The sequence below is a fragment of the Balaenoptera borealis genome (assembly GCF_965194805.1).
Source record: "Balaenoptera borealis genome assembly, chromosome: 9".
NCBI lineage: Eukaryota > Metazoa > Chordata > Mammalia > Artiodactyla > Balaenopteridae > Balaenoptera > Balaenoptera borealis.
Genome location: NC_138873.1, coordinates 57,239,842 through 57,256,364, shown reverse-complemented (window position 1 = coordinate 57,256,364; position 16,523 = coordinate 57,239,842). Strand labels below are relative to the sequence as shown.

Here is a 16,523-nt window from a genome sequence, read left to right as displayed (position 1 = left end):
GGGAAAAGGGGATATTTTAATTAAAAGACTGTTTTAAGGTGTTATAATTCTACTCTTTCATTAAATAACTCAACCAGGTGCCAAATTTGTTAAAGTAAACTATATTTCTGAAAATGGAAATTATTTGTGTTAACCATATTTTCAACAAAATAGATTTTGCCCTTTTATTTTATCTAATAGATGGGTCCTTTTATTTCTCCATTTTGACCAAAGAACCATAGGATAGGACCACATATATACTATCCCAATTATTTTGAAAGGCTTACTTTTTTCCTAAAAAGGGGACAAACTGTTTCATTTTACAAAACATGCATATTTACTTGTATATGATGGAGGGATTAGGGTATTCCTTTCTGAAATTGGCATTTTTGGACTGTGATACATTGCAGAGGAAGGCTGGGGTAGGTAGGAAGATCGATCGCGATCCACAGCGGAAAATACATAGCCAGTATTGTAATTAAAAGACATTCCTGCTGTTTAAGCCCTTTTTCCTGTGGATAAAAATCTCACCCACATATGTTAAATTACAGGGGTGTCATCAAATAACTCAAGTAGGTGAGTAAACGTCCACTCTTTGGATGTCTTGAATGCATCTCCCATTTTGTCAGCCCTCCTCTTATTCTTTCAAGGTGTTCTGAATAACAGAATTCAGACAGGGGTTTGTATGTAAGTGTCAGACAGTGGGGAGGGCAAAGGATCTAGAATGGAAATATGGATAAAAGAGAAACAATAGCACTGGACAGAGCAATGAGGGCTTAGGAACCAAGAGAGGACTCCAAGCACCTGTGCAGGAGATGATGGAAAGCCAGAATTTAAAAACCATGATTCTACTTTCAGTATTCAAACACCTCTCTAGATTTCTTCTCTCTGATTGAAATGCTGAATGATTCTGATTCCAAAAACTGAATGTGAAAAGCATTATAGAAACAACTTTGGTATTAAAAAATGTAAAAGTCAAACTGTATGTCATGCAGTTAAAGACTGAATAAATACTATTATTCCAATCATTATATTTGTACATGAAATGATGTCTTGTGCATAGTAGATATGCAGTAAATATATGTTGAATGAATGAATGAATGAATAAAGACAACATTTCTCTCGAATTCTCAAGTAAGAGATGGCAGTTCCTACTAGCAACAGCTATTCGTAAAAAATTTTTAGCCCTTCAATATTATTCCTCAGGGAAGCTGGCAAACTGAAATCTGTTACATTAATGCCAGCAGGGATGTATATGTGTGAAGAGAATAAGTAAACATTTATTGTACCTGATAGCTCAGTGGACTATCCACATGAATTCTTAAGACACTTGAAAATGCTTGGCAATATTTATACTTAGGGTGAACTCTACAAATGCTGTTTGTGGATTTTATACTTCTGAAAATTTCTATTTTCGAGTCAGTTGAGCTTTTTCAATTCAGAACTGTTGTGCTAATCCATAACTATATAGCTACTTTTTCTTTGGTAATGATTTAATCTCAACATTTTGATTAAAATTTTGTTGTTGTTAGGTGTTCAGTCTATATGAGTATCAAAATAACTTCCAAGAACAGATTTAGTAACCAGCACATTTAAAAAAATAACTATATTCTTTCCTTCTTAGCCCAAATAACAACAATGAAAATTGCTGCTTTTTGAGAATCTAATATACGCCAGTTCCTTTTTTGGTGTTTTATATATTAATTCATAGATGGTTTTACCCTATTATAGAGAAGAGGAAAACAAAACAGATCTAAGAGAGGTACAATGTCTTGCATAAAGATCCATATATCATAGATTTTTGAACTGAGATTCACATTCAACACTCAGGCTATTGCTACCCTGATAGACTAAATCCCCCAAATTTACATTTGACTCACTCAAAATCTTGTAAGGTAAGTAAGCCAAGGGTAGCTTTCTTTTGTTTATTCATCCAAGGTTGGTGTTAGATCAGTCTGCATTTATATAAATAATTTAATGAGAATAAGAGAAACTTAGAACTAGGAAAAATTTAGAGATAATCCAATTTAGTAATTCTTAGGCATTTTGGTTTTGGTACCACTTTACACTCTTAATAATCACTGAGGATCTCTAAAAGCATTTATAATATGCTTATAAACATTTACCATATTAGTAATAAAATTATAACATTTAAAAATATTTATTAATTCATTTAATAATTGAAAAATACCTATATTTTCCAAAACAAAAAAAGTAATAAGAAGAGTGGCTTTGTTTTGCATTCTCATAAGTCTCTTTAATATTTGGTTTAATAGGAGGTAGTTGCATTTTTATATCTACTTCCTCGTTCAATCTGCCGTGATATCATCCATGTCTTGTAACCCCTAGAACACCCCACTGCACACGTGTGACTGAATGAAAGTAAAAAAGCCAAATAACCTCTTATTATTATTATGAAAATAATTGGACCTCAGGGACCCTCCTGAGGGGGTTGTGGACCACACTTTGAGAACTGCTGATCTAGATAAGACTCCTCCCATGACCTCACACTCTGGAAGCACTCTCTCCTCACAGATGCCCAAGCCAAAAATCTGAGAAGCCTCCCTGACTCAGCCCTTCTCCCTCACCAACCACTTATCATCTTTTCTCAAAAATCTCTAGTCCCTCCACTTCTTTCTCTCCCTACTGTCTTGACCTGAACACACACCTTACCCTTTCCCAACCTGCATTATTACAACTGTTTTCCAACTCTTCCTCTCATTTTAGTTCTTCTCATCTGTCCTCTATAGTGAAAATCTGAGTGATTTTTTTGAAATGCAGATTCCAAGTGAGCATTTTCTACCACCCTTAAGTTAAGGCCTTAACTCTAATGTAAAATACAAGGGCATCCTAAGTATCCCTGCCCTCTTCTCAAATTACACTTGTCAGCACTTCTTCCTTGCTTTTTAAGATTCTTTGCCCATGCTCTCTCACCTCCATGCCAGTATAAAAGCTGTTTTTTCTTCCATCCATTCCTTCCATTCTTTCTCTTTTTATTTAGGTATTAACTTAGACGTCACCTCCTTTGAGATAATTTCCCTGAACACTCCCATTCTGAGTTAGGTGATCCTGCTATATGCTTCCTCAACCATCTGTACTTTCCCTATCAAAATAGTATTGCCATTTTTCATTTAATTGCTTGCTTAATAGCATTTGTCCCCCTGTGTATTTTTAGCATGGTATGGGCAGGAAATTTGTCTATTTATATATTTCATTGTCTCCTCAATGTCTAGAACAGTGCTTGGCCTACAGTAAAAATTTAATAAACATTTGATGCATGAGTAAATGAATGTCTTTTTTTCTCTCTCTTATTCCTACAGTCAGTTGTATTTACAGTTTTTTAACTCACTCTTCCTAATGAAGTTGGAAATCATTCTTTGAATTAATTGTTTTATTGTCTTATGCTACTAGTTAATATAAAATAGTTATTATCCTACAATATAGCTATCAAAGGGTAGCTCTCATAAGACACTTATCTGAAACCAGACCTATCTTTGGAAATTGGCCACACTCTTTGAATCTCTCACCTGGAAAGATTGTTAAAAATGTACATGCGTGAGTCCTAGCGCCTGAAGATTCTTATTTGGTTGTTTAGATTGTACCCAAGCTTCACAGGTTACTGTCATACCTTCCAAAGTTTGGGAGCCTCTGCCTTACAGCAATTATATTCAGGTTTATTTATAAAAAGTAGTTAAACAATGTTACTACCCTTTAAGAATTTATTCTAATTTAGTTACAGAGTACTCCCATATTTAAAGAAATGTATAGCCTTTTATAGATGTTTTAGAGGATTTTATAAGCCCAATGTTAAATGCTGCTACAATTAAGCAGGTGTTATAAATTCAAATATTTGTTTTCATCTTTGTACAGTTCAGTGTTAACATCTATACTCATTATATGCATAATTCCCTAGACTGAATTGTATCATGTTTAATGGGTATATTTGATATCAATTAATTATGTAATATTTATTTTACTAATAGTATTATACTGTGTAATTTATGCAAATATTATTTGTAGGATTTTATATATCAAAATTTTAAAATAACTTACAATGAAGTAAACTTTATGGGGCAATGTTTTATTTAATGAATTAATTTAATTTTTTATAATTTTATTTATTATTATTTTTTTGGCTGCATTGGGTCTTCGTTACTGCGCATGGGCTTTCTCTAGTTGTGGCGAGCGGGGGCTACTCTTCGTTGTGATGTACGAGTTTCTGCTTGCCATGGCTTCTCTTGTTATGGAGCATGGGCTCTAGGCACGCGGGCTTCAGTAGTTGTGGCTCACAGGCTCAGTAGCTGTGGTGCATGGGCTTAATTGCTCCAAGGCATGTGGGATCTTTCCAGACCAGGGATCGAACCCGTGTCCCCTGCATTGGCAGGCGGATTCTTAACAACTGTGCCACCAGGGAAGTCCGGTGGGACGATATTTTAAAAGCAAAAGATACTAGGTATATTTATGAATTTACATATTTTTTATCTTGCATGTCTCAAGGATAAAAATACTGAAAATTAGTCGTTAATTTTATTAACTATGTTGCAACATATTAAAGTGTATATAGCATTACATGTCTAAGAGGATCTATTATTTATTTAAAAACTGAATGAAAAAAATTCCTAGAATTAGATTTTATTCTTTAGATCTCATATGTTATTTTAATACACAGTAGATTTTTAATCATAGTAAGATACTTTTAATTCCTGTTTCCAAATAAAGTTATATATATATATAATAAAGAGAGTATGTGTGTATATATAGAGAGAGAGAGAGAGAGAGAGTTCCAGATAGTTATTTACAAATATTTTCCTTTATTATTGTTTGTCATAGTAATATTTATGAAGGTAGTTTTTCAGGAAAGATAGAAGTAGAGTTTTAGAAATATAAAGATGAGATGGAAAAAGGGGTAAATAAGAAGGAAGAGGGGAGAAGGGGAAAGGAAATTGCTTAATTTTGTCCAAGCTAATAGAATTGTATGCTCCTTCTTTTCTTATCATACTCTTATATATTGGATCTTTTATATCAGTTTTTAAGGGGTTTCCTTACTTAGAAAGTTTCTATAAAGGAATAAATTCATTGATATGTCTCTGTTATTTAAAAATGCATAGCAGTTCTATGACCTATTGAAAATGGACCTATTAATTTGATATATTTTTGAAACATATAATCAGGAGCTACTTTTCTAGGAAAATGTTTGCTTTGTTAGTAATTTCTGTAGTTATATTTATTTCTGAAGAAATACAGAATGATACTAAAAAAAACAATACAAAGGAAAGTTTTATTTCTTAAAGTAATTTAATTACACTTCTGGCTATTTAGTCTTTTTATTAAGAAAAGTATATCACTCTTATATTTACACCAAATTACTAGACCATTACTTGTGAACAAAAATAAGAAATAATAATCAAAGTTTGTAATAATAGAGAATAATTACATAAATTATGTCCACTAAAACTTAATTGGACAAACTAGAACAGTAATCACTAACTTACAATGACCTATAAGACATTGTCACGAAACAACTATTGATGTAAAATACAAAAAAAACCCTCTATGTATATATGTGCAAATGCATAGGAAGTATATGGAGGATAATATTTCAAGCCATCAACAGTGACAACCCACTGGGAGTAGAATTAGGATAGAGAGGGAAACTATTTTATTTTATATTCTTTTATCTATTTAAATTATTTACATTAACTTACAGTCATGTATGTCTTTCATACTTTGAGAAATACCCTAAGAATTTGAGAAGTGATTTTAACAAAAATAACTGGGGATTGGGAGTTCTGAAGTAAGCATTTCAATGGTCACATCATGATGTACACATGTACATGGTCAAGGAAATCAGACACTGTGGTATGTTTTGTGATTCTATGAACTACTCTGTTTTTTCTGTAACATTCTATTTTTTTTCTTTTTCATTAAAGGTCTCATTCGCTTGCAGGAGCTCATCAAAGCTCCATCAAGATACAATCTTCGACTTAAGATCCGTCAACTACCTGCTGATACAAAGGATGCAAAACCTTTACTAAAAGAAATGAAAAGAGGCAAGGAGTTCCATGTCATCTTTGACTGTAGCCATGAAATGGCAGCAGGCATTTTGAAACAGGTAATCTTTAAATTATTTAAGTTCTTAATTTCTTTATTAAATTTGAGTTTGAAATTTTTTTTTTTACATCTTTATTGGAGTATAAGTGCTTTACAATGTTGTGTTAGTTTCTGCTGTATAACAAAGTGAATCAGCTATATGTATACATATATCTCCATGTCCCCTCCCTCTTGCGCCTCCCTCCCGCCCTCCCTATCCCACCCCTCTAGGTGGTCACAAAGCACTGAGCTGATCTCCCTGTGCTATGCAGCTGCTTCCCACTAGCTATCTATTTTACATTTGGTAGTGTATATATGTCCATGCCACTCTCTCACTTTGTCCCAGCTTACCCTTCCCCCTCCCTGTGTCCTCAAGTCCATTCTCTACATCAGCGTCTTTATTCCTGTCCTGCCCCTAGGTTCTTCAGAACCTTTTTTTTTTTTTTAGATTCCATATATATGTGTTAGCATAGGTATTTGTTTTTCTCTTTCTGATTTACTTCACTCTGTATGACAGACTCTAGGTCCATCCACCTCACTACAAATAACTCAATTTTGTTTCTTTTTATGGCTGAGTAATATTCCATTGTATATATGTGCCACATCTTCTTTATCCATTCACCTGTTGATGGACTGTTAGGTTACTTCCATGTCCTGGCTATTGTAAATGGTGCTGCAGTGAACATTGTGGTACATGTATCTTCTTAAATTATGGTTTTCTCAGGGTATATGCTCAGTAGTGGGATTGCTGGGTCATATGGTAGTTCTATTTTTAGTTTTTTAAGGAACCTCCATACTGTTCTCCATAGTGGCTGTGTCAGTTTACATTCCCACCAACAGTGCAAGAGGGTTCCCTTTTATCCACCCTCTCCAGCATTTATTGTTTGTAGATTTTTTGATGATGGCTGTTCTCACCGGTGTGAGGTGATACCTCATTGTAGTTTTGATTTGCATTTCTCTAATGATTAGTGATGTTGAGTATCCTTTCATGTGTTTGTTGGCAATCTGTATATCTTCTTTGGAGAAATGTCTATTTAGGTCTTCCACCCATTTTTGGATTGGGTTGTTTGTTTTTTTGATATTAAGCTGCATGAGCTGCTTGTATATTTTGGAGATTAATCCTTTGTCAGTTGCTTCATTTGCAAATATTTTCTCCCATTCTGAGGGTTGTCTTTTTGTCTTGTTTATTTATTTATTTATTTTTTGACCGCACTGTGTGACATGTCCGAATCTTAGTTCCCCACCAACCAGGGATCAAACCCTTGCCCCCTGCAGTGGAAGCGAGGAGTCTTAACCACTGGACCGCCAGAGAAGTCCCCTGGTTTTTTGTTTTTTAAATCCAAGTGTTATTGTTACACAGTTGGTTTAAAAAAAAAAAGTCAGAGAAGTCACCTTGATGTGATTTTCTGATAAAAAGTCTAAGTACTTTAATTAATTGTCTTAAAAGAAAAGTAATATAAATATTGATGATCTTTAAAGCACATTGAAGTTCCGAGGTTACTTTCAAATGGCTAAAATGCCATTTGTTAATGTGAATATTGATCAATGCAGTAGATATTTCTGTTTTGTGCTGAAATGAGGGAATGAACTTCAAATCAACAATTAAGCAGCTCAACCATTAAAATCAACTAGTAAGAAAAAGAGAAAAAAAAAATTGTTCTTTACCTGGCATGTACGCTGAGATGCCTTACACACTTGATCTTATTTAATCATCACCATAACCAAATGAAGTAGGGACTAGCTCCACTTTACAGACAGAGAACTGAGTCTCAGAAAGATTAAGTAGCTTGATCAATGTCCATCATTGATCAAGGAAATAGCAGAGGAATTTATATTTCTCCTAGTGATGTTAAGAAGTATTCATTCCAGAATAAAGCATTGCCTACCTAAAAAGATAATTCTAAATCAATCAAATGAAACAATTCATAACAATAAAACCTCTTACTATTACTTCAGCACTCTTCAGGCCTAACAGCACACTGGAAAACAATTATTATTAGCTCATATCATATATATGAGGGGATTGATGTAAGGGGTTAAATAGCTAATACAAGGCTGTACTATGTAGTAGAGCCTGAATTTGAACACAAGTCTTTGGACTTTGTTTTTTAAGCTCTTCTATACACACTGGCTGACTGCAGATTAGCCACCTGTCTTGAAACCTCTCAGATGTAGGATAAAATATCTCTACTAGAGTGTTATGCAGATTCAGATGTCAAATTATATCTCATAAAATATAACTACCAACAGTAAATGTCTGTTATAACATGGTTAGTTTATTAAGCAGATGTTTATCCAGTCTTCCAATATGGATGTTGGTTTCACTACAGTAAAATATTTAATTGGATTTGGAAAATCGCTCTAGTGTTATATTTGAGTAATAAAGAATATAAGGGTGGTTGTTGTTGTTTGGTTGGGTTTTTTTGGGAACAAAATGATGCGATAAAGTAAGCACTGGAATCTAGAGTAGGGATTTGTTTTTTGTTTAATACCAAACAATTCTTGGTCACATTTAGAATACACAGACTTGGAAAGGATACCTTTCCTTTATGCCTGGAGTGAGTATGACTGTACCATTTGTCAGTGACAAATAACAGGCTTTTGGTAGGCTTTCTCTAGGCCTCCAACAAGTATGTAGGTGATCAGTTGTCTTGTCTCTAGAGTAACTCTGACTTATTTTGCTGTTTGAAAGGTGAGAGTATCCATCACCTTTAATAATAGAATTTCCATTCTGTCTTCTAGTTGATATATCCATTATTTCATACTTGTTTTCTGATGTGTAACCTGCTATTCGCAAAATGAAAACAGAATTAAAGTAATATCTAAAATATATACAACAGTAAAATTATATAATTTTAACAAGATTAGTAGGTGAAAAATCAGAACGGAGGGGAAATGAGAATATGAAAGTTAAGCTGAAGTCAGAGTAACACTATTACACAGAATGCATGCTTTTTGATCCTGTAACACTGGCAGACCGTGTATGGTGGGATTTTTTTAAAACTTGCCTCGTCCCAGAGAGCATTTATCTCATATTTGGATCTTAGCTACTCTAGAAACCAACTCAAAAAGAAAGTAAATAGCTTCTTTTTTGTAACTGCAGCAGTACGTTTAATAGGACTCCATTTTATGATTTATGAAATTTTTTGAGATTCCTCAATGTTGGCTAATGATGACACTCCAAAGAAATGGTACAAGAGTTGCAGATAAGGCACAAATGGGCTTTCAGCTTGTCTGGCTTAATCCAAGAACAGATATTAGGAGTATCAAGAAAAAGAGATGTTTGTTTGTTTTATTTAAACTGACTGAGCTCTTACTAAATAGTGAGCAACCATGAATTTGAAGTTTTCCTGCCTGAGAGCTTTAAAAGTGAGTGAAGCCTGGGCTTGGCTAGATTTCCTCTTAGGCAAATTAAGGGCACTCATTGGCATACATGTCTTAATAGCAAAAGATTCCACCTCTACTCAGATTTGTCAAAGAGAATCCTCTATGGCAGGGCCAGGATGTTGTGGAGTAATAAAGTCTCACAAAGACATTCTATCACAGAAAAAAATAGCAACCAAGAACTTTAAAGTCCGTATCAGAGAGTGAGAAATCAATTTTTTTAGCCTGAAAAAATGTAAAAGCAGATACAAAGAAACTGCTACAGCAGCAAGAAGTAAAATAAAATAAAATGTTAAGAAATATGTATAAAGTCTACTCCTCCAATTGTTAACCTTAAGCAATGTAACGTCCAGATATAACCTGAAGGATAAACTGGTTGCAAATTATATGCCTGGATAACTGCATGTGTTAATTTGTCATATGGCATTGTTAACACTACATCAGTTAAATGTTGGGAAATTCTAACAATATTTTGATTTTGGAAAAATTAATCTGTGGTATTTCTTTCCAGGAGGGGTGACATGGCACAAGCAATTTTCTTTTGTGGCCACTCTTATTTATACACAAGAAGATAATAATTTCGTTCTTTTTAATGTGGTTTGAAGTGTGCACACAGTTCATTCAAAAGTAGTAGTAGCAAGACATAAATGCTATAATTAAAAGAAGGTCCAGAACAAGTTCTTTTTTAATTCCCACTGGAAATTATTAACTCACCTTTCAAGAGAGTATCCCTGTTGTTCACTTTTGTTCATGTTAGAGTACAGGTACTCCATCAAAAATAACTAAACTTTTCTACTTAGATCTAAGTTCATAGTCCATACTGACTCTTGTTTTCAGAATCAAAGACTGAAGGGAGGTCAGTGAAATGCTCACACAGTCCTCAGCTATCCCTTAAAGGTTTCTTCTCAACATGATGAAGAAGAAACCTGTAGCTGGGGCAGAACACCATTTCCTTAACCACCTCCCACCCTCGCCTCCAAAACACAATTTCCAGGATTAGGCTGAGATTCCCAGGTTTTCGAATTATCAAGGAGGAAACAGCCCAAATTTTAGAATGTATAGATCCTAAATGGATCTATATCTTTGGGAATATAAAATATGCCACTTTATAAAAGGCATAGATTATGCTCTATATCCAAGCTCCAAGAGTTAGAGACCTGGAGTTTATTTTCACTCACTGTCTCAGTTCATTGGCTAATTTATTCATTCTTATTATGTCTTAGTTTCTTCACCTGTAAAATAAGTATAATAATAGGACCTATGTCATAGGATTTTTAATGAGGCCTAAATTGATTAAGATGTGCAGTGTGCTTAGAATAGTACCCAGCACTTTTTAGACATTATGTAAGTGTTATTTATAGTTATACATCTGAATCGCTGTTTCTTTCATTTATCCCTGTCTATATTTCTATGCCTGTTGAGTTGGTAAAGTAAAAAATATCGACAGGGGTAATGCTGAGCTCTCATTGAGTAGTTCTGAAGTTGGGAAACCTTTAACACATATCCATCAGGAACAATGAATACCTTCTACAAAGATAATCTTGTAAATTTTTATTTAATAAGAGAAATTTTCTCTTATTTTGCTTAAATGTAAATTTATCAGAGAGTTATTGGCTCATATAATTTTTATCCATTCAGGAAATATTATTTGGTTCCTAAAAGTTGTGCATCCAATTCAGTTGTGTGTGTGGGGGGGTGTTCCCCACACCACAAGCAGTGCTCGGACACCAGCTCATTGTCCTACAACCCGATTCAGTTCTGACAGCATCTATCCAGAGGTAGCATCCGATTCCGCGGGTTAAGGGCTTAGTCCTACAAGACTGTTTCCCCACTCCCCCCCACTTCGGACATGAACCACAAGTCCAGGTTATCACTTGTGCTTCTGACCCACCGGCTATAGATTGGAGGTTCCTACGACCCCCCCTCCTTAGGTTCGATTAATTTGCTAGAGCAGCTCACAGAACTCAGAGAAACATTTTACGTACTAGATTCCCGGTTTATTATGAAAGGATGTAACTCAGTAACAGCCAGATGGAAGAGATGCATAGGGCAAGATACAGGGAAAGGGCAAGGAGCTTCCACGACCCTTCTGAGTATGCCACTCTCCTCGCATCTCCACATGTTCACCAACCGGGAAGCTCTCCAGATCCTCTCCTTTTGGGTTTTTCTGGTGGCTTCAGTTCATAGGCATGATTGATTAAATCATTGGCCATGACGATTGAACTCAGTCTCCAGCCCCTCTTCCTTCCCAGGAGGTCGCGGGGTAGAACTGAAAGTTTCAACCTTCCAATCATGAGCTTGCTTTCCCCTGGCAACCAGCACCCACCCTCCCATCTTAGGGGATTTTCCAAAGTCATCTCATTTGACATAAACTCAGTTGTGGTTGAAAGGGGTTTGCTAAGAATAACAAGACACCCATTTCACCTTTATGGCTCTGAAGCAATTTCAGGAAGTGAAGAAAAGAAACCAAATATTATAACAAAGATGTTCCCATTGCTTTTATTCTTTGGGAAATTCTAAGAGTTTCTGGAGTTTTGTGCCAGAAATGGGATGAAGACCAAATACATATTTCTTATTATAAATTACAATATCACAGTTCCTAAGTTCCTTTCCTCTGCTCAGTTCTTTGATGCTACCTTTCATTAATAAATGTTTCTCCCTTTTAAAAAAATACATTTTATATATCCCAAACTTTTTCACAAACATCTATCTTTTCTTACTGAACAGCTAATGCTGTGGAAATACAAATCTTATTGTAGCTAATTGGTTAATACCTACCTATGGGTATGGAATACAAAGGATGTAGCTGGGGCAGCTACTTAGTAAACCAATTTGAGTAGTTAGTAGTTTGTGGAAGAATATTAGATGCACCTGAGAATACTTGTTTCCTACTAAGAGCTCTTCATTCAGCTCAAAAATGCATCATTTTTCAATTATCATCACCAGCTACTGTTCACTGATAAACAGTTATTTCTAAAGGATTCTGTATTTTCAGAGAGGAAATTGACACTTCTTATGACTGGAAGTTCTAATCCAAAAGTCCTTGTTTTAAGACTGATAGTCTAAAATTGATGAGGACTGTAGAAGTGTGAAATAAAACATAGTAAATTTCAATTGTTCATTAATAAAAAATAAACTTTCCTTTATCTGTACAGTGATGATTTACATTTGCTTCATTAATACTAAGAAAACGTCTCTAAAATGCTAAAAATAATTCCTGTTGGTATTGTACTTTGGAGCACTGTTTTCCTAGTTGAGTAATACTTTTCAACAAAATAAAATGGTGTTCCTTATTATAGTATTTGTAGTGAAGACATTACAAATATAAAGAACTAAGATGTGCTAATTTGAGGTTTTATTTCAAATTTAATGCCTCTTTTAAGATGTAAAGCATAAGCCTTACAATTGCAAACATTCAATTAATAGCTTTTCTATCAAGAGAACTGGTTCAGAAATTCCTTCGTAACCACTAATCTTCTTTAACTATGGAAAAAAGATTTAGTTTGACCCAATTTTAATGTAACCTGAATCTTATAGGCTGATTCTTCATTACATCCTGCTATTTTCATCTCACTTGTCTTATTGACATAATGTATTTCATCTAATGTGTACCTTCAATATTAATATTTTAATATTTTTATTTTTTACTTCTTAGGCATTAGCTATGGGAATGATGACAGAATACTATCATTATATCTTTACCACACTGGTAAGTAATTTATTAAAACATAAAGATAATGCTCTAAATTTTCTTATAATGAATTTCAGGATGAAAAATGGGTTTTTGAGTGGGGAGGAGTAATATAATACTGGAACTTTTAAAGTTATGATTTATTTTATTTTGATAAAACCCAAGAGGAATTATCATCATAGAGAACTAATGATTCTTGGTGGGAACCTGATGATTTTGAAATAATATCATTTCAGATATTAATTCAAAATAATGTCTTATTTTTATATTGCTTAGAGGACTTTCAGAACATAATGGATTTTAAAATTAGTTTGCTGAGAAATCAATGTTTTAGAAAAGCACAAATTCTTATGTTGTTAGCTCCATTGACTTAACCGAAATCAGGTTTATTGAAGCTGCTTCTTTAGTAGATTAAATTTTCTATTCTGTTTTTGCATATGTTAAGTTGGATTTTTTTAAGTAAATATGATTTAATTTGCAATTAGCAAATTGAATGTTACCTTTATCTTTTCTCTTTACATACCCACAACAGTTTTTTCTCAATATGCATGGAAATCTGACATTCTTTTTTTTTTTTTTATCAAACCTACTTACCCTTAGCTCTGTTTCTTTACCAATATATTATCCTAGTTTTCCTTCCACTGTGAAACAGCTATCTGTCTCTGTCACTATTTCCTGCCCATCCCCCCAATATGAGAGTATCTCCAAGTTTGGGCATGTATCTTATTTTCTTTTTTCCTCTTCAGTTATTTTCTTCAGAACTGGTATGTGCTTAGAGCTTCAATTATGACCTTTGTTCAAATGAGATCTAAATGTCTATCTGTAATATTCCTGAATTGTATATCACTGCGTTGCAGAACGTTTCTAATCGTTGTGGTGTTAAGATAATTTCAAGTTATTTAAACCTTAATGTGTTGTCCTCTGAAGTGACTCATCTTCTGACTCCTCCTTCAAAACTTCCACTGTCTCTAACTCCTGTATCCCCAACAAAATGGTACTGATTTTTTCTCCATAGTGTCTGTAGTATGCATCTTCTCCTTTCCTACAATGACCAGTCTAACCAATGCTCTCTCTTTGTTAACTCAAAAGTTTTCCAATTGATCTCCTTGCTTTTAGGAGTCTTGAAGTTACCAGATTAAATTACTAAAATTTAGTAATTGGTCTAAATTACTAAATTTTAAATCTAAATTGATCACAATAGCTTCTTGTAAAAACAACTCTTCTTCAATGAAGGTGCTTCACACAGTAGGTTGTATTTTACTGGTAAATACTAAGGCTAACTCTGCTGTATATCTGTATCACTTCCCACCAGGCAACTTTTTTGCAGCCTGTGAGAAACTTAGTGATGGGCTGGTGGAGAGTGAGTAGAAACCTTCACTCGTCAGCAAATTATATTTCAGTGCTGTTGAAACTCAGTTCTACCATAATCATAAGATTTTAGGGAAATCGAAAGCATCTCTTAATAAGGAAAAAAATGGAAAAAAGAAAACTAGTTTAGTATATGTAGGACTCATCTAGCCTATAACTGAAGGTCCTTTTCAGTTTGATTCTAACCTAACTTTCCTATTTTCTTTTGCCGCTGTTCTCCCTCATGAATTCTCTTATAGCCAAACTGATTTAGGTCAGTCTCCTGAGTAGACTTTATATTTTCTAATTTTTGTGTCTCTACTGACATTTTGGTCTCCTTTTGTCTTTTGCCTATCAAAAGCATGGCCATTCTTTAATGGCAGCTCAGATCCCATCTGCTCTGTGAAGTTGTTCTTTACCATAAAAATTGAAAATCATTTGTCTTGCTTCTGACTCTTTGCACTTATCACTTGCACTCTTTTGCCCCTTAGCATATATTGCACAACATTTTATATATATATATATGTGTGTGTGTGTATGTAAATATATATATAGCCAGAGAGAGAGAGAGAGAGAGAAAGAGATAATCTCCTTGCCTAGATTGCAAATGTTGAAAACTAAAAACCTAAAAATTCCTTATATTTTTCACAGCACAGAATAGAGCTCAGGCCAACGTCAGCTTCTCTTCACTGAATTTTGCTTCTATAATCTAGTCTGTACAGCTGTATGAGCAAGCTGTGCCCAGGACCAATGGCATTGATCTTGCCCTGGCTCTCAATAGTTCTCAATGTTGTCTGTAAGATCTAAGGAATAGCTAATGCCAACTCAATGGGGGCAAAAGTCCCACAGGCTGCATGTTCTCATAGTGACATCCGACTGCCCCGACAGCTTTGGCCTCTTATCTCCTGGGCAAATCCAGAGCACTCACTGTATATAGAGTAGAAAGGGCAACCAAAATCTGAAGTGTTCCTTATGGGGGAGTTGCTAGATAGGGTATAAGACAAAAGAACTACAAGAGTTCTTGTAACCAATAAGCCCAGTTTTGTTAACTTTTTTCCTCAGCTTTGATATAATTTTCATTAGTTAGAAGCTATATTTCATGGTCTGTTTCTTAAAATAAAAAGAAAAAAGACAAAGCAAAATAACACAAACATGACAATAGCCAGTCAAGGAAGCAAGACATGGGAAAACACCTATAATCAGTTAAATATAAAAGAGTAATGCATAAAATTTTAGGGCAAGCTATCCCTAACATAGAGAAGAAAGCTTATGCAAACCTTAAAGGTAGGTTGTAGAAGAGCCTGTTGTTCCACTGGTGGAGCTGGAATAATATATATATGTACTTGTTTATGTAGAGTGTATATATATTTGCATTGGCAAAACGTGAGGATAGTGTATTTGAATCTTGGTGATTTGTGATGTTTAAACATCACTTGAGACACAGTGGTGTTAAGTAACCTAAGGCAAGCAGGAATACCTGATTATTTCAATTATACTTGCCTATGAATATTCTATCTTGATACTAACACAAAGAAATTTGTCTTTTAGGACCTCTTCGCTCTTGATGTAGAGCCCTACCGATACAGTGGCGTTAACATGACAGGGTTCAGAATATTAAACACAGAAAATACACAAGTCTCCTCCATCATTGAAAAGTGGTCTATGGAACGGTTGCAGGCACCTCCGAAACCCGATTCAGGTTTGCTGGATGGATTTATGACGGTATGAATACCCACTTAAAGATCAGTTTGTGTGTTTCTAAGTAATATTGCATAAATTATTGAGTCCTCTGGATCCAAACTTCGGTTTAGTTGTTAATGTTAAAGGCATGATATCAGAAGTACTATTGCCAATAATTCTATTAACAATTTTCTAAATCAATTTTATGTGGCAAATTTAACTTTTATCCAAGTATCTCAAAAAGCATTACAACTATTGTCAGAATACTACAATGTAGGGGATTTCTCTACAATTAATTAGTGCTATATATAGGATAAATTAAAGATTGGAAAGAACACATTAACCTGAAAGT

General features: G+C 34.3%; 1 protein-coding gene across 9 annotated transcripts in view; it reads left to right on the top strand.

The window, feature by feature from the left end:
- GRIK2 (glutamate ionotropic receptor kainate type subunit 2) overlaps positions 1–16,523 on the top strand; it is a 640,648-nt gene that overhangs the window by 296,331 nt on the left and 327,794 nt on the right. For all 9 annotated transcript variants that reach the window (XM_082405216.1, XM_082405212.1, XM_082405214.1 and 6 more), the window contains 3 exons: positions 5,910–6,091; positions 13,109–13,162; positions 16,040–16,213. In XM_082405216.1, the coding sequence (XP_082261342.1) occupies positions 5,910–6,091; positions 13,109–13,162; positions 16,040–16,213 (410 nt within the window). The remainder of the gene's footprint in view (positions 1–5,909; positions 6,092–13,108; positions 13,163–16,039; positions 16,214–16,523) is intronic.